General features: G+C 32.6%; 2 protein-coding genes across 3 annotated transcripts; one reads left to right on the forward strand and one right to left on the reverse strand.

Moving 5' to 3' along the window:
- Nucleotides 1–1,542: 1,542 nt before the first annotated feature.
- LOC139505047 (SERPINE1 mRNA-binding protein 1-like) lies at nt 1,543–14,733 on the reverse strand. Of its 2 annotated transcripts, none has more exons than XM_071294884.1 (7): nt 14,094–14,733; nt 12,045–12,189; nt 10,484–10,648; nt 9,871–9,948; nt 8,915–8,989; nt 7,025–7,259; nt 1,543–2,919 (listed from the first exon to the last, which is right to left on the reverse strand). In XM_071294884.1, exons 1-7 carry the CDS (start codon nt 14,317–14,319, stop codon nt 2,707–2,709), a joined length of 1,137 nt encoding a protein of 378 aa, XP_071150985.1. In that variant the 5' UTR covers nt 14,320–14,733; the 3' UTR covers nt 1,543–2,706. The 2 variants fall into 2 exon arrangements, with proteins under 2 accessions (XP_071150985.1, XP_071150986.1); XM_071294885.1 differs by having other exon boundaries at nt 9,871–9,945; nt 14,094–14,485.
- Nucleotides 14,734–14,850: 117 nt separating this feature from the next.
- On the forward strand, nt 14,851–26,999 carry LOC139505071 (uncharacterized). The gene is made up of 4 exons (XM_071294896.1): nt 14,851–15,106; nt 20,413–20,532; nt 21,177–21,327; nt 22,297–26,999. The coding sequence occupies exons 1-4, from the start codon at nt 14,851–14,853 to the stop codon at nt 22,856–22,858; spliced, it is 1,089 nt and encodes a 362-aa protein (XP_071150997.1). The 3' UTR covers nt 22,859–26,999.
- Nucleotides 27,000–27,295: the final 296 nt, after the last annotated feature.

The following is a 27,295-nucleotide window of genomic DNA, read 5'->3' on the forward strand; positions in this document are numbered from 1 at the left end:
ATAGAGCTAAGTTACCCAACGCCATCGACGGATCATCCCAATGTCGAGCTGTTAGCGTCATAAACGAGAGGTTATGTACACAAGACAAGACGTCTCTAGTTCTACTTCCATCTGAAATATTAACCTGGATAGAAATAGTTGCGTCAACCATCGCTGGAAAGTAATCTGCTTACAGGGTCCTACTGTTGAGCAAATCCTTTCCTTCAATGCGAAGGTCTTTTGCAATGTGTATGTACATTTTTTCCATCTATGTAGCTTAAAGAGAAATTTAGTCTGATCAGTCCTATGGCCTATTGCTTGTACATGTAGTATCCGAGATGCCCAACTGGACCTTTATTTAATAGACATAAAATTGAGAATGGAAATGGATCGTACATTTGGATGTGCTACCTCAAGTTGCGCACTTGTAATCTTATTACATCCCATTTGTATACATTTCAAGATCCCCATTTAAACGCAACAAGTATGTCAAGAAAATGTGACCTGTAATACTGTTGCTTAATCTTCCAAAACATATGGTTCGTTGTTTAGTTTTCAAATAACAGGAGAGGCTCGCAAGTGCCTTGTGTACAAGTTTGTGTTTTGTGGTAATATGCATTGTGTATAATTAACATTTTGGTTGAGGCAAACCGAGTTAGAACAGAAACTAAAATAACATGTACCGGTATATAGACGCCAAGATTCAACTTGTCGCAACCTTCAGTGAGCATGGGCAAACAAATACTTTTAGGGTAACAAATCTGAAGTCATCCAATAGTTTCCAATATAAATCTTGCATGGTTATAAGTTTTTACCAATCTACATCACATTTTCAGGTAGTATGCATCAACTCAAAGGGCAGTTATTCACAAGTCAGCTAATGGTTTCTGCAATATTGCAAATCATGGATCTTTTTCATGTTCATAGTATCTTTCTACCCAAATATAAAAGTTTCTGCAAAATACATAAATAAATATCTTGCAAGGGCATTCACTTCTTCAAGATTGATGTTCTAATTTTTCAGAAAATTTCATGCTGGATAACATTGATTTGTTGATCAGATTTACCCAATGTTCTATTTTCAACAACAACCATGTTTGTTGATCAAATTTTCGAATACTTTTAACCACAATCTCCTAAGGATCAATTCAGGCTAAGTTTAGAACAGTTGACCAAATTGACCGTTTCAGAAATGAGGGTAATTTTATTGTTCGTACCCTAAAATGAAAATAACATCACGTCATTGGTTGAATTTCCATTGTTTAGGACATTTCTAACCAATCACGATGCTTTGGTGTACACTTTTGGAAATATTATCCAGAATGCATTAGATTCTGAAACGGCCAATTGTTCCAGTGGGTTTTTTCTTCAAGATTATACCAACAAACGCCACATGATGGCAATGTCATACAATACTTGCAACCATATGCAATAGATTCAAAAACATTCCATTCAAGGGCAACAACTCCCCATTCTTGTATCGACATTAACCTGGTATTTCTATGTCCCCTGCAACATCATACGGGTACAACAATGACTGAGGCAGTTAAATAACAAGTCTTGTTGTCAATAAGAGGTTTATTCCCCTTTTAAATACAAGTGATAATATATTACACAGCAGGATCTTATAAATAGGTGATATGGAGGAGAGGTAACTATTGGCAGATTAAAAATTACAGCTGACCTATTACTAAAAATTTTATAGTCTGTTCATTAACTTTTAACCTTTGACACATTTAGCACTTAACCTTTTAAACACATGTATAAGTAACATCTTCACAGAAAACGTCTTCTTTATACTTATGAAGCATGTATTAAAGACTTTGAAAAACACAAACAGGATTCCACAAACTGTCTGTATAATAATCTGCTGCATATTTTTTGAGACATAATCATACAATTCATTATTTCTCAAAATACTTATACTTGCTCATCTGTTTTGATTTCAAATAGTTATAGTCAATTCTTAATCTAAACAGGCTTTATTTAGACCATTGTGTTCTAATGTCGAAAGGTGTTTATATAACAGGTGTCAAGTCATTTTCTGAATTTCCTGATCAACGTTTGATATTGAGGCTTTCAAACTCCATTCTGTCAATAGCAAGAAACACAAATGAACAATAAATTAGTTTAGAGATCAAACATTTAACTGCTGAAAGGAATGATAACATCGGGTAAAGGGAGATAAACATGTTCAATGTGAATCAACTTGAAAGACGGTTAACTAATCAATGTAACATGATGCTTTATAATGACAAACATGATTTCATTACTATACATAGGTGGTCTACATATAATGTAGTACCCATTGAACAGTCAATGTCTACAAAGTGATGCAGATCCAAATTAAATAATATTTTTTTTTTATAAATTTACATTTTTTCATATATAGAACATGAAAATTTCAGTAAAAACATACAAACTACCATGCTACCATCTTTCAGTCAAAATTCACTTTTGCTACAGCCATTAAAATTAGCAGCACTATTAACAAGTACATGGTTAAACTAACAAGAGTTTACCAACATACTTTAAACATATTTGTCAGTAATAATCAAGCAATAGATATCTCAAAAACAATGTAAGTATAAAAGAAAATAATGCACTTTTAAAGTTTTAGGTGCACTATTATAATCCTCAGAAATGCAGGTTGTTAATGAGAACTTAATGAAATCATTTTGCACTTGAAGTGTCCAAATGGGGAAATATTCTCCTATTTAGGATGCACTATGCAGCAGATTTGACCAGACTTGGAAAGTCTGCTTCATCGTCAAATCTTGGAGCAGTATCCCGAGAATTTCCTCTTCGGTCTCCACGACCCATAGATCCCCTGGGACCTCTTCCTCCACGTGGCCTTCTACCACCTCTTCCTCCTCTTCTGGGAGAATCATTGAAGGTAATCCTAATTGGAAGTTGACTCTTCGATTTGTGGTCATCCTCCTAAAAATTGAAAAAAAAAGACGATGCATTATTTATAAATATAAAATTTTATAATCAAACTCAATATTAATAGTATTAACTTTTGGATGATAGGAAAACTCCTGCTCATTATTTAATAGCTCATAAAAGAGTTGTTTTTGATTTCTCAAGTGAGCTCTGCTATTGCTCATAGCCCTCATAGCTTAGAACAAACTGGAAATTGCTTCTGAGAAATGAACTCTTCTTGAAATAGTTTTCTTTCTATTAAATTAAGATTGCTAAGATTTGTCAAGGCTTTCAAGATTAAAACTCAAGACATTATATTGCATACTTTCAAAACCTGTAGCCATAACACTACAATAGTTCATAGGTATCATAGCCTACAGAACAGACATCAAATACCAATTTATGAAATTTAGACCTCAAAAACAGTACACCACAAACTATGAGTTACAATGTATTTCCTATACATACTCTAAATATTATTTTGTCATGATTTGATATCAATGGGATTTTAACTCCTGAACATTACAATAAAAGATATCAATGGTATTTTATCCTCTATACGTCATTACACTACGAGATATCACAGTCTGCACTGTTAGCCACTACTCTGATGCCCCAGACTAGTAAATATTGATTGGGACTAGTGAAAATGTTCAAAATTTTATATCTCATTTACAGGATAAGTTTTGATATTTAGTTTCTGGACTAGTAGATGAAAAAGTTTAGCACAGACTGATATCAATGAGGCAAAAATCAAAAATATGTTGTTTCCCCTGGGTCAAAAAGGTATATTTCTCCAAAAAGTCGAAATGATTTTTATTCCTGAAAATAATTTTGTTTCCATTTTTGAAAAGTGCTTGAAAGCAAAAGGATTGACATTTTAATTAAATACACTCAAATTGATCACAAACAACTGATAAATGGCCTCTACTGGACAAGTCGAACCAAACATGTGACCAGGCTATGACATCAAGTTAAAAATAACCAGTTGCTTCGCAGGGCGCAGCATTATACGACCGCTGAGGTTGAACCCTGAACGGTTGGGGCAAGTATGGACACAACATTCAAGCTGGATTCAGCTCTAAATTTGGATTGTGATTAAATAGTTGACACAGCATAGGTTTCTGACACAGAATGAATGTGGTCTAATGAACTTAAACAAAAAAATTTGCCTTTGAGCAATTCACTATGCTGTTGAATATTAATCCTCTCAAAAAAATGTTTGAAGAAATTTTCTTTTTATTTATGAAATCTGAAATGAAAAAAATTGACCCCCCAATTTTTTTTTCACATCCCCCTTTCCCTTATTTCAAAACTGATCTCAATTCAAATTTCTAATGAAGTTTGCAACAATAACTACTCATTTAAATACATCATAAAATATTAAAATGTAAAAAAAGTGCTTGTTATTACTGAATGGTAAAGATTGTTTTAATCTATCAGTTGGTAGTAAAAGTGAATATACATTGTATATTGTATAAAACAATGATTTAAGTTGATTCAACTACTATTCTGGACAAAGAAAGATAACTCCAATTGAAATCCAATTGGAATTTCTTGCTATTGCACAATATTGTGCAATTAGATATTTCTTGCTATTGTGCAATACTGTGCAATTGAAAATATTTGCTATTGCACAATACTGTGCAATTGAAGATTTCTTGCTATTGCACAATACTTAATATAATAATTTTGGATCCTGATTTGGACCAACTTGAAAACTGGGCCCATAATCAAAAATCTAAGTACATGTTTAGATTCAGCATATCAAAGAGGCCCAAGAATTCAATTTTTGTTAAAATCAAACTTAGTTTAATTTTGGACCCTTTGGACTTTAATGTAGACCAATTTTAAAACGGGACCAACAATTAAGAATCTACATACACAGTTAGATTTGGCATATCAAAGAACCCCAATTATTCAATTTTTGATGAAATCAAACAAAGTTTAATTTTGGACCCCGATTTGGACCAACTTGAAAACTGGGCCAATAATCAAAAATCTAAGTACATTTTTAGATTCAGCATATCAAAGAACCCCAAGGATTCTAATTTTTGTTAAAATCAAACTAAGTTTAATTTTGGACCCTTCGGACCTTAATGTAGACCAATTTGAAAACGGGACCAAAAATTAAGAATCTACATACACAGTTAGATTCGGCATATCAAAGAACCCCAATTATTCAATTTTTGATGAAATCAAACAAAGTTCAATTTTGGACCCTTTGGGCTCTTTATTCCTAAACTGTTGGGACCAAAACTCCCGAAATCAATACCAACCTTCCTTTTATGGTCATAAACCTTGTGTTTAAATTTCATACATTTCTATTAACTGATACTAAAGTTATGGTGTGAAAACCAAGAAAAATGCTTATTTGGGTCCCTTTTTGGCCCCTAATTCCTAAACTGTTGGGACCTCAACTCCAAAAATCAATACCAACCTTCCTTTTGTGGTCATAAACATTGTGTTTAAATTTCATTGATTTCTATTTACTTAAACTAAAGTTATTGTGCGAAAACCAAGAATAATGCTTATTTGGGCCCTTTTTTGGCCCCTAATTCCTAAACTGTTGGAACAAAAACTCCCAAAATCAATCCCAACCTTTCTTTTGTAGTCATAAAACTTTGTGTCAAAATTTCATAGATTTCTATTCACTTAAACTAAAGTAATAGTGCGAAAACCAAGAAAATGCTTATTTGGGCCCTTTTTGGCCCCTAATTCCTAAAATGTTGGGACCAAAACTCCCAAAATCAATCCCAACCTTCCTTTTGTGGTCATAAACCTTGTGTTAAAATTTCATAGATTTCTATTCAGTTTTACTAAAGTTAGAGTGCGAAAACTAAAAGTATTCGGACGACGACGACGACGCCGCCAACATGATAGCAATATACGACGAAATTTTTTTCAAATTTTGCGGTCGTATAAAAAGGAACCAGCCTTCCTGGTCTGTTTTCAAAGGGTAGACCCAGAGGAGGGGAAACAGACATTCTTTACAATGTGGCGTGTGATTATGCCTCTATAACAAGATTTGAACCTGTAGACATTCATCTGCAAGCTATTAACAAGATTTGAACCTATCAACATTCATCTGCAAGCTTTTAACAAGATTTGAACCTGTAGACATTCATCTGCAAGCTATCAACAAGATTTGAACCTCTGGCTCTGTGCATATCACTACAAGCTTTTAACAAGATTTGAACCTGTAGACATTCATCTGCAAGCTATCAACAAGATTTGAACCTCTGGCTCTGTGCATATCACTACAAGCTTTTAACAAGATTTGAACCTGTAGACATTCATCTGCAAGCTATCAACAAGATTTGAACCTCTGGCTCTGTGCATATCACTACAAGCTTTTAACAAGATTTGAACCTGTAGACATTCATCTGCAAGCTATCAACAAGATTTGAACCTCTTAACATATCACAACAAGCTATCAACAAGATTTGAACCATCAACATTCATCTGCAAGCTTTTAACAAGATTTGAACCAGTCGAAATTCATCTGCAAGCTATCAACAAGATTTGAACCTCTGGCTCTGTGCATATCACTACAAGCTTTTAACAAGATTTGAACCTGTGACATTCATCTGCAAGCTATCAACAAGATTTGAACCTATCAACATTCATCTGCAAGCTTTTGACAAGATTTTAACCTCTAAGCATATCACTACAAGCTGTTAACAAGATTTGAACCTCTGTGCATATCACTACAAGCTATCAACAAGATTTGAACCTATAGACATTCATCTGCAAGCTATTAACAAGATTAGAACCTATCAACATTCATACACAAGCTATAAACAAGATTTGAACCTCTAGACATTCATCTGCAAGCTATCAACAAGATTTGAACCTCTATGCATATCACTACAAGCTATTAACAAGATTTGAACCTCTGTGCATATCACAAGCTTTTAACAAGATTTGAACCTCTATGCATATCACTACAAACTATTAACAAGATTTGAACCTATAGATATTCATCTGTAAGCTATCAACAAGACATTTAACTTCCAACTTTCAATAAAATTTTAACCTCTAGAAAAATAATGTCAAGCTATTAATCAGATCTCAACTTCTTAGATATTTAACTGCAAGGTATTAATAAGATTTTAACCTCTTCATATTCCTCCTCGTCATCCTCCTCTTCCTCATCATCACTGGTATTTCTTTGTTTCTTGTAGGCAGTACCCTTTAACTGGGACGAATCCGATCCTTCATTAGGCTTCCTCAGATTGAAGTCGGTCTTTAATCTCTTTTTCTCTTCCTGGGCTTTCCATTCATCAAGTGTCAGTTGTTTTGGGGTCTTCTCACCTTCTGCAACGGTCTGTTCAGTTGATTCTGTGCTTTCACTGCAATTATTTTAAAACAATTATGAATATTTAGTTTATGCTCTCTTTAAAGTTTCAATATAAATAATATACATAAATTAAGCCGTTAGTTTTCTCGTTTGAAATGCCATTTGTAGCCGACTATGCTGTATGGAATTTGCTCATTATTGAAAGCTGTTCAGTGACCTGTAGTTGTTAATTTAAGTGTCATTTTGGTCTCTTGTAAAGATTTGTCTCATAGGCAATCATACCACATCTTCTTTTTTTTATACTTAAAACATTCACATTATATTTCATAAAATAAAGTTTTCCTTCATTAGCCAAAATAAACAGATTCCTTTTGTATCATTACGTGATTTATGGTGATGACCTCCACTCCACATTTAATTTGTTTTCATCATTGAACTCATCCCAGGTATTGAATCTGGACAAATTGAGAAAACATATGTATTGTATTGGTTTTTTTAAATTGGTTTTGTTAAAACAACATTTCTAAGTCAGTTTTGATCTTGACATGAAAACACTTCAGTCTAGTTTAGTCTTTTTAGAACACAATGTGTAATTGTTTTTGATAATTTTCTGGGAAATCATGCTGCCCATTTTTTTAAAATTTTTTTTTAAAACATTTTAAGGATAATTTCGTTTTGTGTGGTCAGTGGGTAAAATGTCAAGTTATTAGTTTCTTTTCCTAAAAATAATAAATTCGTTAGCAGATCAGTCAACCCACAAATGAAAAGAAATCTCTGGTTTTTCCTTAATAGAAATCTCTTGTTTTTACTTTTAAAGACATTTGTGGACATCAGATAAATCAAATCTGCATCAGTTAAACTTTTGAATTGCAAATGATTTACTCACTGTTACTGTGATCAGAACAAGTGCTATTATTCAATAAGGAAAGTTTATATTTTTTTCAGGACAAAGTGTAGGAAAAAACAAGATTGTCCTATCATAACAATGCTTATCAATATAAGATATTCAGATTTTTTTTATATATTTAAGTCATTCATAGTTATGTAGAAATGTTACAAGGCACTGTTCTGGCTACAACACAGTGATGATGAATGGATAGTTCCAAATCATATAACTTTATTATGTGGATTATAATTAATATTCAAAGTAATAATAAAAGAAGAATGTATTGGGAGGATACAATTGCCTCCACTCAAGCTTTGAAATTTTCCAATTGAAACAAAGCATAACTCTAGAACCTTTAATGACTAAAAAACCAAATTCAAACTTTTGTGTGTTGTGGTTTTTAAGATTTTGTACAATTGCATTCAATTTGAACTAGACAAACTTGTCGAGTTTGAAACCGAAAAAGTTTCAAGCTATGAAGTGACACAACTGCCCAAATTTGAACTGTCTGCTAGTTTTGATTCTTAGCATTGTGTATGTTTTATTAAATTTGGACAGGTAAAACTTAAGTTAGTGCAGAAAAAACTAAAAATGCTCTAAAATTGTGGTCATGTAGGCAAACAATCCCCCCCCCCCCCCAACTATTATTAGAACTTTATTTTTGTTCAATCATTTAGACTAGTTTAAGAAACTGAAAAGTTGCCTTTAACATTTACAAGAACAAGTTCTTGTTCTGAATGATAGAATATTGCTTAGTGATGACAATCGTCCCCATGGGTAGATTTTGTAAATTACTTTAATTGGTGCTCATTTAGTCATACTTAGGGTCTTGGTTTTCGGCATCTTCTCCTTGGTTCCATGATTCTTTGGGTTCTTCATTTTCTTTGCTTGCCTCTCTAATAAAATATAATTCAATTCACAAAAATTAAAGTTGGTTCTGTGTAAATGATTTTTACATATAGAATCAATGATGAATTGGATGGAAAAAGGTAAAGAAATTTCCAACTATTGTAGAGAACTAAAAAATAGCCACCTAGTTCTCCCCCCCCCCCCATATTACATGCTTCAAGAGCAAAACGAGATGTAACCATTACTATCACTGTATTAAGACTGTTAAAATATAAAGCAGATGACAATATGTGAAAGTGGAGAGGTCAGAGGATTGACATAACTAAGTTTTTCAAACTTTGAATATGAAAATGAGGTTGCTGAAATGAAAATCAGCTCTACAATATTAACAACCACATACAAGTCCTCAGATTCAAAGTTTTCAAACCTCATGTACAAGTATCAAGGGAGAGTTGATGAGAACTTGCATATTGCTCTATCCATCATCCAGATGAATATTTAATGTAGGTTTGAATGCAATTGAAATACTACCCTTTATCATTCCAAATTAAAAAGAAGTATGACTGTATAAAACTTCCAAGTCATGGTTTAATTTCAGTACAATAAAACCATAGATAAATGAGCTCAACCAACTTAAGTGTTAAAAGTATTCTAATTCTGGTTTACTGCATTTTCCCCTGGATACCACCTGCATAAACATGCCTTCATCATATGATTGACCCTTACAGTATGGTCATCAAGGTTTATAAAATTATCAATTGACATACCAGTCAGCTTATCAATATACACTATGTCCTATCATAAATCAAATTTATATATTCCAAATTCAATACAAAATCAAGTATCAAAAGCCTGACTTTAATGCCCAGGAGAAAAAGTTCGTGAACAGAGAAAAGCCCCTGCTTTGTTTCCATTGTCCTTGACTTACTCATCCAGATCATCTTTAAAGGTTCCCCAGTTGTGTGCTCCACTTCCTTCTCTCTTCTCCATGGACTTCACACCACTGCTATGTCAAAACATGGAAGAAAAAAGGTTTTATTTGCAAACTAGTACAAAAACTCTTCAGTACAACAGTACAAAAATAAATGCAATGCAATGTGTTGCAGAAGGCTGTTCAGAGTCGCAATAAAATAAATCAAAATTTAAAATACTGGTAAATGCTATTGGTATATACATGTAGTGAATGTGTTATGTTTCCACCAATAAATCAGATAATTTCCTCTTTCTGCAATATTCCTGTCTTTGAACCGCAGAAAATGCTGCCAATTGTTGTGTGATGATTGAGTTACCCAATTGATCAATACAAGGAAATTAAAACAATATTGAGATGTTGATGAGACAACCCAAATTTTTTTCACGTCATGGATACAAAATTAACTCTTAACCATAAATTTGTTTTGGCCTTGGAAGTATTAAATACAGGTATAATCTGTATGTGGTAATGTAAAAAATTAAGGAACTTCAAACGCTGGAATACTAATAATATTGCAGATTACCTACTAATATAATTACTCCATACAGAAAGATATATCAATTCTTACGTTCTATCACTTCCACTGTGTCTTTCAAATTCACGTTTTCCACCAAATCCTCCTCTATCAAAACCACCTCGCCCCCGGCCTCTAGGACCACCTCGTCCTCTTGGTCGGCCAGAAAATCCTCCTCTAGATTCCATCCTGTTACCAAACCCACCTTCTGGCTTGTCTCTAAAATCAAAGAAACATGATTGTTATACAAAATGTTTCCTATGTGTAGTTTTAGCATGAGCATACATAACAGTATCTCATATTAGCACAGTAAAATAATAAAATCTTTCAGTATCGGCCGTGAGTATTCTTTGATAATACTGTTTATTTAAGAATTATACAATTTTTTTAAAACAATCCATGGAGATTGTCATGTTTTTGTGGTCTTAACATGCAAGTGCTTTTTCTGGCAATAATTTACTTAAATCTTTTGTTTGTCTGCTGATCGAAATTGAAAGTGGAGAGTTTGAGATTTCAGAATCTAGTTTGTCAATGTCTCATTCCGATGTCTATAACTTATCAAGAAAAATTAAGTCAATCTGGAGCCTTGTCTGTGGATGCCTTATCAAACTCTTTGGAAAACAAACCGACTACGCAAAAGACAAAAAATAAACAAATATAAGACTAACAAGTCTACAATACACATGGGAAACTAAAAGACTGCATAACATGAATCCCAGCAAAAAACAGGGGTGATATCGGGTCTCAGGATGGGTAAGTAAAACTAGCTCCACATGTGGCATATCAGAAGAAAAAAAAAAGGACAGAATTGCTGATTGGTACAATTGAAATATATTTCCCAAATCAGGAAACTTGTAAAAATATTGTTCTCGGATACAACAGTGGGCATCGTGTCAAGAAATATTTCCAGAGTGTTTACATCATCTTACATGTTGGTATTTTGTCATATATTTGATCATCAGTCAATGATTAATGTGAAAAATGATATTTATTCTGTCTGGATGATTTTTATCCCCAATTGAATTTATAATAAAATTGATTATTGCTATTTTATAGGGTTATTGCATGAATAATGGGGAATATTGTCCCGAGTAGAATTTTATATTGCACGAGCTTGCGAGTGCAATATATGTTCTACGAGGGACGATATTCCCCAATATTCATGCAATAATCCTTTTATTGTATAGCAATATAATATTTAAAGTAAAAATTGGTTTAAACTAAGATTTTGTCGTTGATGACGTCACGAATTTTGAAGACTTATTGCACTAGTGCAATGTTAAAATTTATTGCACGCTAACTTTTGGTTACTTTCTGTTGGAAATAATATATTGCTATACAATAATACTAAATATTCTTTTATCTTACTGACTGATAATTTCCTTCCAATGGAGTCGAGCGATATGAAAAATTATGGCTAGAATTTAAGGGAGTATATATGCCTGTTGTCAACGAAATTAACAACATCCTCTGACCTCATAGGTTAAATAGCGACTAACAGATTATAATTGGTCATCTCAACTTGATTGATTTTCTAAATTTCGCTATACAGACTTAAGTGAGAAAATCAATCTCGATGATGAGATGATCAACGATAATAATCTATTTCTTATACCTTGGTTCATTAGTCATAGATGAGTTTTCTTCAGGTCTTCTTGGCCGTCTGTCTTCCCTTGGTTCTCTATTTTCTCTGTTCTGTCTAGCACTCCTTGGAGGCCTTTCATTTTGCTGAGTCCTCGCTTGGGATGGGACCACCTTTTCTGTAATTGTAATAAATACTGTCTTATAAAACATACAATGATAAATTCTGAAATTTCAAAATGAACAATCCCAAGAATAGGGGATCTTGTAAATTTTTTCCATTATAAGGCTCAATTTTTTTTATTAGGCCTGGTTGAAATGAATTATCTATTAAAGGTATTCCTACATAGTTACTTTCTTTTGTTTGTGTGCCCACCAATACCATAAACAAAGTTGTCTTTTTTTAGTCATGGCGTTGTCAGTTTTAGATTTATGAGTTTGACTGTCCCTTTGGTATCTTTCGTCCCTCTTTTATAACTATGGGTCTAAAGCTCAAATTCAAATCAACAAAAAACTTCCTCTTAGCTTACACATTGCATGAATAGTACTGGATACATGTGTGGTAGAGTGGAAACAAAATTACTAAAATTCTTCCTTAAACTGTCCCCAGTACACGGATCGCACCATCATTTTCTATGTTCAGTGGACCGTGAAAATGGGAATCCCCATTTAGGCATTAAAATTAGAAAGATAATATCATAGGGAACATGTGTACTAAGTTTCAAGTTGATTTCTCTTCAACTTCATCAAAAACTACCTCGACCAAAAAACTTAACCTGAAACGTGACAAACGGACGCAGACCAGAAAACATAATGCCCATAAATGAGGCATAAAAATGCAATTTGGAAAAGAATTGTTTTTTTTTACTTTACTCTCATTTTTGTTTTTAAACAGTTTAGCCCACAACTATAATGGTTTTGTTGTAGTATAATGCAAATTTACTTACAAATATAATTTGATCTCACTCAACTATTTTTTGTTTGTGTGTGTAACCGGAGAGCACGTATCGTATCGAATCGTCACCACCGGGATTCGAACCCCGGTCGTCTGGGTGACAGTCAGTGCGTTAACCCACTGAGCCAAAGAATCGATTCCCTAGCTCAGTTGATTAAGACTGGCTATATATGTTCTACCTGTACTAAGGGGAAGCAACCCCGCTACACTATTCCCCCACCACAAGAGTCATCATATCTTCATATATGACTCTTAACAACACAAACCCTGGCTATACTCCAGATAACCATCGTGGATTTTTTTAGTTGGGCGCCAATGTAACCGGAGAGCACGTATCGTATCGAATCGTCACCACCGGGATTCGAACCCCGGTCGTCTGGGTGACAGTCAGTGCGTTAACCCACTGAGCCAAAGAATCGATTCCCTAGCTCAGTTGATTAAGACTGGCTATATATGTTCTACCTGTACTAAGGGGAAGCAACCCCGCTACATGTGACTGAAAAGCTGGTAATGTAAGTGCAGTTTTCTGGCAGTTCTAATATAAATTTCATTTTTTTTGTGGTCTTTCGCAAAAGCTGGTTTCTTGTCCATCAGTTCATTTAACAGAGATTTAGCAATTTAGACAATCAAAAATAGCTAAATTTATAAAATCTATATCTGCATCAGAAGCAGCTGATCAGAAGAGTTGCATGTTTAATCAATTGCAATATTTTTTTACCATGTTGCGTCACAGTATTTACAACCAAAAACTACAAAAACCTTCATTTGTTTTGTACCCCACCTTAAGTTGCATACAACCGTATTTCCCTGCAAGACTGTCCTTAATATAATAGAAGTAGGTTCAGGATCAGAAAACATGGTGGAACATAACTAGTAAACTACATAACCAAACATGGTCAAGACCACATGATAAACATAACTTCAACATCATTGCAAAATATATATTTATCATCTGGTACAGATGGTAACCAGTTTTCATACATATACACGTGAATGTGGAGGGGGGAAACAAATATAACGAAGTATTTTGGACTTCAAGCGTGTTATCTGTGAACAAATGTCAAACGGGTTACCTAATAAACAATCAAGACAATGCAAATAATCATTTCTGCACGATAGAATTATTACCTTCTTTCTTTTGTGTGTTTTGCTCTGTCAATTTAGTCTTGTTATCAGTTTGTGGTGCTGTCTTTTTTGTCTTTTTAGTTGGTTTGGACTTGTCAGCTTTCTCCTTCGCTAAAGCCTCGGTTCTCTTCTGTTCCTCTTGCTTCAGGATTTCATATGGATCGACATCATCATCGTCGTCAAAAAGACAGAACTTATTAGTCACTGCTATGCCGTATTGCGAGTCCATTGTTCCTCTTGATGCTGAGGATGGCAATGGATTTTTACGGCCTTACTTTTTAAGGTGCTACAAAATGGCGTGTTTCTCTCCAGACAGTATGAGCATGCTTTGGAATTAGAATATTCGGAGGAAAAATCCTTCCTTAGTTGTAACATAAAAACCCGAGAGTCTCGACAGTTCAAGGTTGTTTTCAAGTTCCATATTTAGAAATTTGGCGGGAGTAAGTCATAGAAATTTTATAGCCTCTGTTTTGCCACTAGTTTTCTCGCAGTTTAAACATTTAAGAGTACATTGAATAACTAAAGTCTTCATGCATATTATAATTCAGCCTATAACTAAAGTGTTTTTAAGAAATTGTAATTTATATCCCACAATGCATAGCAACGACGGGGAAACCACGAAATCCTTTTTTTAAATCTATTTTTATACCACATACCCGATTGGTGGAGTTCAGTTGGCACGATAACGGGTTTATACAGGTAAGAATTAAATACCTATGAACAAGGGTGACACAACGAAAGGTAAAGAAGTGATTTAACCATGCCGTCGTGGGGATTTAAAGATGAAAGTAAACCAGAATCTATAATTGAACCAGCATCAAATATGGATAGGAATTCCCCTGATGAAGATTCAGCTGATTTGGAAGATTATATGAAGAGAGGACGTCCGAGGGCCGAGCTAATCACTTCATTGATCTTCAAAGGTGCAGTGTCCCATAGTGGAATACGTTGTCATGTGTGTAATCGGGTTTTTCCTCGAGAAAAATCTCTCCAAGCTCATATGAGAACGCATACAGGTCAGTATTTATTTTATTTTACTCATTGAAAAAAAAATTTGTATCCTATATGTTGATAATTGACTATTTATATACTAACCAAAAAGTGTCAAACTTTTGAAATCAGAAAAAATCTTGACTTTCAAAGCAACTATTTGACAGTTCCATGGAATTTAAATTTATTGTTACCATAAACATCAATGTTTTCAGAAGAGGGTACTGATTGGAAATTATTCAATTGCTACAGTTGGAATAGTTACGGTACATTGATCGACCATTTAAGTATAAACATGTACAGTTGAAGTTATGTAACAAATGTAATTTAATACGGTAAAAGGTTGACAGGTAATGAAATGAAAAGTAGAATCAGGAATATAATATTTGTGAAGTGCAAACCACGTTGTAATGTTATTAATATTAATCTTTGTTTACATCTATATTTGTTGCAGACATTTAAACCTCCAATTTAAATCTACTACATGTACGAATATTTCCAATCAAAATTTAATTGGGGTGATATTTAAATGGCCGATCGATCAATCGTTGATCCACTGTGTCGTCAAGCAGACAGGTAATAGGAGATCAAACAGTACACCATTATCTTCAAGCTTTAACATGCTACCTGGGTTTTTAACAAAGTCCCGCCCCTTTCTTTTCGTCATGGTCGAGGTCCCGTTACACGCATGTTAAACCACTAAAGAGCACTTTGTCTCAATCCATTTGTAACGGGTTTCTTTAGCAACAACGAAATAAACAAACACAACACAAAATACCTATTTACAAAGACAAGAGATGTGTTTGAACGCGTCCCAGTATTACACCTATATTGATCACGGATTTTACCTGTGTAAATCGTCTTACCTGATTTTAGTGGTGTTATTTTTCACTCCCGTACTTAGTCTTTCTTTCACCAAATTCTACCCAACAAATGTTAGAAATTTTCAATATTTCAAGCCTTTAAATTCATCATTTGGGACATTTAAATTTATCACCGTATGTTTTGAGGTACAAATAAAAATTTAAATGCTCAATATCTTTTTAAACCGAAAGTTGCACTTTCAGAGACATTTAAATTTTAGAGCACGTGTAAAGACATTTAAATCCTATTATTATACCTTTTAATTTTGTTTTCAGCAGCCGAGAAGGTCCATTTAAAAGTTTTTATTGGAGTAAAAGGGTATTCCCTCATCAAGCTATTTATAAATTCTACATCATATATACCCGGAAGGCTGGTCACAGACCAATACACAAATAAGATCCGTATGTTGTCAGCATATTTTAAACATACCGAGCATGTTATACTTTTTGATTGTCAAAACTTGTTCCATTTCGTCAGTTTTAACCCGTGATCACTAGTCCCACACGATGTTTTATACTATATATAAAATAATAGATGTCGACGGGAAAGGGGGAGGGGTGAACATTCTTATACTATGTGTTTTCCTCATCTGACCGTCTGTTTTATTTATTGCCGATGAAAAACGAATTTGAAAGTGGGCAATACTAGGACCTTGTTATTTTTTATTGTAACTTTCAAAAGTTTGATCCAGTGAAGAAAAAAAAATTACATTACCCTAAATAATTAAACAGAACAAAATCAGCATATGACAATGCCTTCGATATTTGCCTCTTGTGTTATTGAGACCCATTAGGCATTTTGAAAGACTAATAACTTGATATAAGAAACCGTAGGTACACTGTACATGTATCTTTAGTCTTTGAGGTTGCCCAAACTACAAAACATTGTCTCTTTAATAGGTACAAAATGTCATATGAAATGTCCATTTATTATACTTTAGACAGTCGAACATTTTCAAGATACATTTTATTTTCATTCAAGAGATGTGAAAAAAACACCACGAAAGCTTACATTGTATCCCTGCTCTCCCTTTGGGATTCTAAAGTATATTTTTGCTTCCATTAACCATTTCAGTGTATTCTGGTTTTGATGCTTTAGGTAGCAAAACGTCTTAAACGTATATAAAACGGACACCTAAAACACCGGACTAAGACGAAGACAACATAAGTTTGTATTCTTGTGTTGTTGGTTTTTAAAAACTATTTTCATGTATTCGGAGTCGTGGACTTTCTATCTTTCCCCCCTAAATAGATAGCTTATGTGTATAGCCCCGAAGCTCTTTATAATAGCGTATAATTGTACTCTTAACGGGATACATGATTTTACTGTTAGCAATCAATTAAAATGTGTCTATACTGTTACAACACTAATAGGTAAATAAAGTATGAAAATAATTTTAATTTCATCAGGGCTATTGTACTGAGCCATTTCTTCTTGCGAAATGAACCGTAATTTCGTGGAAATGTTTTACAGGTGACGTAGTTTCGTGGAATATAACTACCTGTATTACAGAATTTGTTCTCGACAAGATGTTATGCAATACTGTTGGTCAATATTTATTGAAGTTTGAAAAGTTGGATTGTTTAATAAACCAATTTATAAATAGGTCGTAGCCCAGTCAACTGGAAAGCAAATAAAACTCCGTTATTTTGTTGAACTGATATTACTGCAATTTCACATTCTGTTTAGTTTTTCGGCTTTCTTTTTAGTTTACCTTTTTATTTGATCTTTTTATATTTATAATTGTGCAGATTTAGTTCAATTCTAATGACTCATGGTTCGGTAAACAGAATCTTAAAGTTAGTTGGTTTACTGGATGTTCGTATAAAAAGTTGAAATGGAAGAACATTGAATTGATTTTAGGCTGGAGGTTTATGATATTTTACTAACTAAAATATTGAAGTAAAATATCAAGTAATATTTGTGTATTTTTGAATGGCCTTTGTATGACTAAGTAAGGTTTACGAGTGATTAAGCAGGATAGGCCAAGGACAATGGAAGATATAGTTAGCTGAACCGTTATTGTTCTGGAGTTTTTTGTCAAGTGTGTGGTGTACATTTATTCCTTTGAACACGCAGTTCGCAGGGTATCTGTTCGGATTACTAACAAAAGATTACAAAATTCTGAAATGTTAACAATTACATGCCCGTTATTGCACACACTCAAACATTAGGCTCACTAAAATTATTTTTAGCATCACGATTACACAATATACATGCTTGCATTAAAAAAGGATATAAAACTTGCAACACCACCTTTCATAGGGCTTCATAGGATCCGATCAGAAAAGCTAAAAATAAATACCAAAGAAAATATTTTTTCGTTTATTAGTTTGGTTATAAATCTGTTCGTTTTCCCCCCGTTTGAAATTATTCACATTTTGTCATGTCGGGGCCTTTTATAGCAGACTTTACAACATGGTTTTGAAGGTCGCATCAACTATGGTGACCTACATATTCATATTTGAATGCATGCTTAAATACACTTTGTTGTACTCTGTTGGATATAGTTGTCACATAGGCCATCCTACCACTTCTCCTGTTTGTATATCACACCACCTTCCTTAATTTCATATTAAACCACATCTCCTTTTTTTTTTATATAACATTACACAGTCTTATATCAGAAACATATTAAAACCGTTAAACAAATGATTATAGGGTAGGTCAGTGTTTTTTTGTTATCCTCATTTTTTGGGACTAATACATTGATCGAATGTAGTACCAAGTCGTTTTGTACTTGGAACATTTGTGCCAGTTTATACCTTGAACATTTGTTCCAGTCGTTTTGTACACCGAACATTTGTCCAAGTCGTGTTGTACCTTCAGCAATTGTACATAAAGTATTGGTTCTAGTCTTAAATTTATGTACCTTGACCATTCGTTCCAGTCGTTTTGTACCCTGAGCTTTTGTCCTAGTTGTTTTGTACCTTGAATATTTGTCCCAGTCATGCTTGATTTGAGCATTTGTTCCATGCAGTCGTTTTGTACCTTTGGCATTTGTCCCAGTCGTTTTGTTCCCTAAGCATTTGTGACATTCGGTTTGTACCCTGAACATTGTGACATTCGGTCTGTATCCTGAACATTTGTCCCAGTCGTTTTGTACCTTGAATGTACCTCGAACATTTGTCCCAGTCATGCTGTGCTTTGAGCCTTTGTTTCATGCAGTTGGTTTGTACCCTGAGCATTTGTGACATTCGGTTTGAACCCTGAATTTTGTGCCCGAGGGTATCACAGTCCAGTAGTCAGCACGTCTCTGTTGACATGAATATCAATCACTTGGTCATTTTTATAAATTTCCTGTTTACAAAACTTTGATTTTTTTGGAAAACTAAGGATTTTTTTTATCCAAAGCATATATTACCTTAGCCGTATTGGGCACAACTTTTTGGAATTTTGGATCCTTAATGCTCTTCAATTTTGTACTTGTTTGGCTTTATAACTATTTTATATTTATTCCTGAAAACTTTGATAACTATTGTGACATTTGGTTTGTACCCTAAGCATTTGTCCACGGCGTTTTGTACCTTGAACATTTGTCCCAGTCGTTTTGTACCTTGAATATTTGTCCCAGTCATGCTGTGCTTTGGGCATTTGTTCCATGCAGTCGTGTTGTACCTTTAGCATTTGTCCCAGTCGTTTTGTACCTTGAGCATTCGGTGATAATTATAATTTTGTAAGGATTCACTATCAAAACTAAAAGGAAGTGATTGTTTGGCTTAAATAAGGTGGGTAGGTTTATACTTTTTGGCTTGAAACATCGTGAAATATGTTCACTCAAAGTATTGACAATGATTGCATGCATTTTTTTATTTGGAAAAACTCGGATTGTTGAATAAACACAACAGTGTGTGAAGAGGTCATAGCCCAGTCAACTGGAAAGCAAACAAAACTCCGTTATTTTGTTGTACTGATAATACTTAACAATTTCACATTCTGTTCAGTTTTTCGGCTTTCTTTTCATTTTACCTTTTTGAGCTTTTCGTATCTGTGCGAAGTTAGTTCGATACAACTGACTCATGCATGGTTCGGTTAACATAATCTCAAAGTTAGATGGTTACTGGATGTTCGTATACAAAGATGAAATGTAAATACATTCTAGATTCGAGGTTAATATTATTTTACTGACAATTTCTCCTTTTTTAAACTGGACATAGTCAGAAATTCAGGGAAAAAAATAATCGCTTTTTTTTTCATTTAACTCAATTTAAAAAAACTAAAACCTTAAAGTAAAAATACAGGCTTTCCCAGTAAAATTGACAGATCATTACAAAAAATAGTAAAAAGTTTTTATTCAAAAAATAGTTTGATACAAATAAAGACCAGACAAATTTAAGGTACACGGGTCTTATTATTTGTACACCTGTCTTTTTGGTTTTTGATTTTTCTAGTGATAGAGAAAAGTAAAATAAATAATGAGAATGTTTAATTATACATATATTGGTAAATTGTGTGATTATTTTTTTAGGTGAGCGTCCATACTTGTGTGATTATCCAGGATGCAACAAATCCTTCTGTCAAAGTGGACAACTTAAAACCCACCAGAGGCTCCATACAGGAGAAAAACCATTTCTGTGTACGGGAGAAGGTAAGTGGTATTCTAAGCTCCATGATCGAGGGTTTGGATAGGGGGTGGGGTCCCTTATTCTGTAAACATTTAATTTTCACCCCTTTTTTCTCTAATCTTAAAAAAATGAACCCCTTTTTTTTCTTTAATCTTCATTTATTTGTTATTCTCTACTTTTCATTTTTTAAGGGCATTATTTATTATTCATTTAACCCCATCCAAACCCTCATGATCTAGAATCAGTTGACAGTAATTCTAAAACTGATACACAGTTTGATTGAAATCAAGCACATTGTTTTTTTCTTATATATACATTGTTTTAAATTTTTATTTATTTGTTTATTATTTTTTTTACTTTTTTGAAAGTTGTTAATAAACGATAAACAATGAAGTTGAGCAATATGATTTTTTTTTATAAATTTGCTAATTTGAGTCTGAGGACTACAAAAGTACTAGTCAACACTTTTCACAATGTTATTTGCTAATTTGAGTCTGAGGACTACAAAAGTACTAGTCTACACTTTTCACAATGTAATTTGCTTATTTGGGTCTTTAGGGTGAACAATGAAGTTGAACAATATAGAATTCTTTTATTAATTTGCTAATTTGAGTCTGAGGACTTCCAAAGTAGCCAGCACTTTTCACAATGTCTTGTTGTATTGCAGGATGTCTAATGAGATTTACACATGCCAACAGACATTGTCCTGACCACCCTCATGCCTCACTACAGAGAATCTCAGCCAAAATAGCTATAGAAGACCTGGAGAAAATGAGGGATGCTGAAGCTAACTGTGACATCAGAGATTGGCTAGACAGGTATGTACAAAGACTTGATAATCTTGTTACCTGCATGTCAATCATGTGGTTATATAAAGATCAAACAGTGTTGCCAAATACTTGGTTTTTTTAATTGACAACTTTTGTTTTATTATTGTCAATTCCAATAGTGGTCCTCTACTGACCAACTGACAAATAAAAGAAGACAGACAATGGAATGGCCAAAAGAAAAGGAAAGATACAAGCAACAACCTACAAGCACTGTACACAAACTAAATGCAACACAAATGGAACCAAAACTATTTGTAAACATACATGTATGTGCTCCTGAAAACAAACATTAGGACAACATTTAGATCTCAAAGTTTTATTATTATATCATTGATCCATCTGGTCTTGATAACCTTCCAGCTAAAAACTTGTCTAGCAGGATACATCAAATTATAACTATTTTTTAAAAGGCTTCAAGTATTATGAGTTAACTGCTGGTGGATATTTAAGCACAATTGATTTATAGCTTAGTTTTAGCAGAGCAATAATGTTCCAATATTGTTGCTGTTTATATGTGTGATATAGAAATATAGAGAGATATGGCACATTATATGATAGACAATGAAACAAACATCCACCAATGACCATAGGATTAAGGATCAAGGGTCTGGAAACAGTCATATTTACCAGTCATGTCCTAAACTGATTGCTATATGTCCTAAACAAGTAATTGGGATTTAGGACAAATTTTATTTTTTAACAGAAATGATTTCGCTCATTTCATTGACTCAATGTTTGAAACCTGAATTTTAACCCTACATATCAAGAAAATCATGATATAAAACACAAGCTCTGGAATGCCATTCCAAATGGAATATATATACTCCTAATGCAGGTGCTGTTTTAATCACCATTTTGCACTAGTGATCACTTGTTTTTGTTAATAAACCCTTTCATAAGGATGAGGATGATAATAGTATGATGATTAGTTTACAAGGTTTAAATGTTTAATTTCAGGCAAATAGGCATTCGACAAGACAGAGGAAGTTACCGCTCACGTTTACAGAAACGATTCCGTCCAAATCCTAATGAAAACAGTAACTCCCCTGAACCATCGTTAGACGATAGCAATACTTCACCTGAACCAAGCATAGATACACAAATTTACCCACAAGCCTATCCACATCCTGTCTATCTATATCATAACAACAATAATACTGAATTCCCTAAAGATTATACTCAGAAAGACTATAGTCCACCAATGGAAAATCCTCATATCATGAAAGACACTTACAGATATCAACAAATGGAGGAGAATTACTATAACCTACAACAGCACTATGATCCTTATAATGGATACAGTATGTTCAATGGTGTTCAACCAATCGAGGACTGTCATGCACATCAACCAATCAGTGACTTTGTTACATATCAACCTGTGATGGATACAGATTATGGCCTCCATGTTCCTGAAGAAGAAATCAAATGTGAACCAAGAGAACTGACTCTCAGTGAACAAACCGACAAATGGATATCGGCTTTAGCGTTGGTAGAATTATCTCATGGCATGGAGTCATAAAGTGTAAAGACTAACTCATGGATATTTGTTTTAGCCTTAGTAAAGTAATCTCATGGAATCTTAAAGACAATCAAAAGAGGGCAAGGCTATACCAGAGAGAGTTTTATAGATCTTTTATACTATGACATTCAGATACAATTTTATATTAACACTTTTGCATAAATGCATGATTGAAAAGAAATGATGGCTATAAGCTCAAAATGAACAAAAATACAGTTGCATTGTTTTCAATTATTAGGGCATGTTATATAAATTTATTTGTTTTGGATGAACTGTTTGAAATTTAAAAATTGAATGTAAACCAAAGAAACCTTTACTTCTTCTAATGATATTTGATCATTATTTCAGACTTGAGTGACAAAGTAGTCGCTCATAGTTGAAAGAATTTCATTTCCTATAAAAGAAAATTGTTATATTTTTCTATATTTCTCACTAGACAGCTATACACTGAATAGATTAATTTTTTAAATGATATGTACAACCGTTCCTTCAATCAAATATAAAAGATTAGCTATCTGAAAAGTTTCTATGCAAAAGACAGATTTTTATACTATATTTTTACCTAATAGATCTGAATTTTTTTATTTCAAAGTTTATTCAATATTATTATATTTGACAATTAGATGTTTGTACAGTTTTCTAGACATTTTATACATATAGCGTTTATTCTAACTGCTGTAGAACTTAATATTGTAATAATGTGATATGTATACACAACACAGTTCATGCTTTTGTGATATTGAAATCCATGATCAATCTATTAATATCCTGCATTTATTTATATATAAAAGTTTGCATTTATTAACCCTATATATGTGAGTTACTCTCAGTTGGGAGTGAAATTGTTGTTGATTTTTGTTAACATTTAGAAGACCAAGAAGTCCCATAACCTTTGTTATCTACAGATATCCATATTGTTACTATTTGAAATCCATTATTTTATATACACATACCATTTTATTAAAATTTAAACATTCCAGGATCAACTGCTGTTTTTTTATACTTTCAAATTTGTTTAAGATGTAATATAGAAAGTTTAAAGAAGATTAAAACAGTAACATAAAAGGGGAGATAACCCATGAAAATTTCCACTGGAGAAAATTAACTATTTATTGTTTTGTTTTGTTGATGTTATTTTTTTTCTTTTTCTAACTGTTTTGAAATGACTAATCTTAATTGTTGTAAGAAATTATATGTATCTCAAAGTTGATAATGAACAAATAATAAGTATTGTTTTGGAACAAATTATAATTACAAATTCCAAGTGAACAAATTTGATACCAAATATTGCTTACTACCAAGATGTATGTGATCTTTACATGAATTATATTCAATATACATTTTGAATAGAAATTTATAATGAAATCCAATAAATATATTATAGAATTTCCACATTCCTTATGTATTTTATACTCAAACTATGTTTTACATATTTATATTTCTTTTAGTTATAATTTGTATTTATATATATTTGTGAGTACATGTACTTGTTTATCTGAATAGCTTTGTTACCATAGAAATCCAATTGTAAATATTTACTCTTGTTAAAAATTGTTTATTATTGAAAATTTATGAGTCAACAATTCTGACTGCCGTCCATTCATTCTGTTGATCTTAAATAATATTAGTCACAAATTCTGCATTTTACTCTAATATCAATGTGTTCAATATTGTCATCAATCTCATCATCATTATAACCCATAAAACATTTAGCTTTAGTCTTATAATAGCAAACTATATATTTTGTATACTTTTTGAATTGTTTTTCAGTAAATAATCAAGTAAAACTATAAAGGGTTAGGCTGTTAAAAAAATCCCCAAAAATCATCAAACTTTTATTTAAATGTGGTTGATTTGCAATTTCTTATAAATTTATTTGGTCATATTTTATGAAAATGAAGCAAATTTTAGAAAATAGTCTTTAATCAAAATAGAAGGTTTTTTTTTGGTCTTGAGTATTGGTGGTACAGGAGATGAGAATCTTTGTATTATGGCTTAAAAGTGGGTAACAAAGCTTTGTATTAATATATTTATAGGTTGACATCCAACTTGTTGCAATGAAAGGTAGCATTCCTCATGTAAAAAGTATCAACATTTTATAAAGAAGTTTGAACATCTTTCAACAGATAAGTAAGAAATGTTATACTGACCAGACAGTCAGACACACTTTTTTATGTGATTTTTTGGCCTGTACCTTGTACAATTGTACATTAAAATTACATAATTATGAGTTAAAAGTCAATATGTGTGTTTTTTACTTCTGCTTTAACACTGCATACAGTTTTGGTGAGATGAAAACAATTTTTCAATCCAGTTTTGAAGTACTTAAAGTGATGTTTTTATTGTTATAAGATTTATGAAAGGTTAGGGTATCACATAGCATGATATCACTACTTGTTCAAACTGTTTTGCACAGGGTAAAAACTGTTTAACAACTTTAAATTGACTGTATCTTTAAAATAAAATATGCTGGGCTTAATGAATTATGCAAGGTTTTATCTCTTCAATCAAATATATATGCCAAGTTTAACCTTAAAATGATATGCAATGCTTGAACCTTTAATACAATATGCCAAGTTAAACCTTTGTACAGTAATAAAATATGAAAGTTTAACCTTGAACAAAATATGCAAATATTAACCTTTCATGAAATAAGCAAAGTTTAACCTTTGATAAAATATGTCAAGTTTAACTTTTAATAAAATATGCAAAGTTTAACCTTTAATGAATATCCTAGTTGTAAATTATGAGACTCATATTTCATTTTAATGCAATATTCCTCTCCCAAAGAAAACTTTTCATTTTTTTTCTTATCACCCAAACTCATGAGGTTTATCTTACATGATGACATTTCTTTCAGTGCAAATAGGTATGATGAATTCTGTAAATGTTATGCATAATCAAATATCATCATTGAAATGGTGCTTAGAATGACTTGTTTTCTGTTTCACATCAATGCCCCCAACTTTTGTAATCAAAAATATTAATCAAATAATCTTTCATATTAAACATAGGGAAATAAGTGTTCATATATCAGTCTGTTCTCTTTTGTGAACTAAATAACAATATATTTTTCAGTGTTTTTGGAAGATACAATTGTACATGCTTATTCATGGAATTATTAGGTCAATTATTAAAACAAGGTTTGTGACTTGAATTTTTTGGAATCATAGGAAGGAATGTACTAACATCAACTGTCTATTAATTGATTGAGATCTAGTACAGAAAACTAGAGATTCAGTAACACAACCCCATTAACTATACTATCATGAATTATGTGTTTAAAGGCAACCTCAATGTTTCAAATTTATTGTACAGGCTTATATTTTTTCAGTCTTATTCATTTTCCAGTTGTATATTGTACCTTAAAAGTATTGACAATTTTGAACGAAAGAACAATTAATTCACTTAAAACAGCCTTAAAGTAGACATAGTGATGGTTACTGTTAGTAGTCCCAGATTTAATGTTGAAATTGTTATTTGAAATAAGACAATCAATAAGTTACCAGTTCAGATTATGTTGTTGTCATGTTATTGTCATGTGACTTGTCATGTTATTGTCACATGACTTGTCATATGATTTGTTATGATTGAGAATGGTTAAATAAAAGGTGGCAGTATGTGTGATACTGTATTGTTTGTTATATATCTTATAAGTTTATGAGTAGTGTTTTCATCTTTTAGAATATTTTAGTTTTTGCATTTAACTAACACTTTGTAATATAGTGTTCCTTTGGTGATATTATAATGTATTAATCATTAGATCTCGGGGTGGAATAGAGATTTTTGTACTAAACTGAACGTTTTTATACATTTTAATTTTAGATTGAATTTATATGATACAGAAGATGATCTGACTTTATGTATTAATTCTGTTTAAAAAGCTGCATCTTTTGTAGAAATGTTACTTTTCTACATGGATGTTAAGAGTATTTTCTCATAAAAGTTCAGTGTATGTGACCCGAGGTCTAAGTAATCATAGCGTGTTTTCTACTAAGTCATGTGACAGATCTGACCAATCATAATGTGTGTTTCATTTCTGTAGTGCTAATGAGCAGTGTTCAGACATTAACATTAATATGCTCTTTATACTTTTGACATGTTTATACAGAGACTATTTTGCAAATAAAATCTGAGAAAATATCCTGAGCTTACCTTTTTATTGCCAATTTGTTCCAGTCAGTCCAGGGACTTACTATAGAAAGTCCCTGGTCAGTCTTATATTGATGTAAGATATACTGTTCCTATGTCTAGTGACCTCTCTAGTGGGAATCAAGGGGGAGTAACTTAAAAAGAATATGTACCTGAATTTCCTTTTTTATGCCCCATTGATCAATGAGCATTTTGTTTTTTGATCTATGAGTTCGTTTGTTCGTCTGTCTGTCTCCTGTCTCAGGTTAAAGTTTTTAATGAAGTTGAAGTCCGATCAATTTAAAA

This window comes from Mytilus edulis, chromosome 1 (assembly GCF_963676685.1).
Source record: "Mytilus edulis chromosome 1, xbMytEdul2.2, whole genome shotgun sequence".
Taxonomy (NCBI): Eukaryota; Metazoa; Mollusca; class Bivalvia; order Mytilida; family Mytilidae; genus Mytilus; species Mytilus edulis.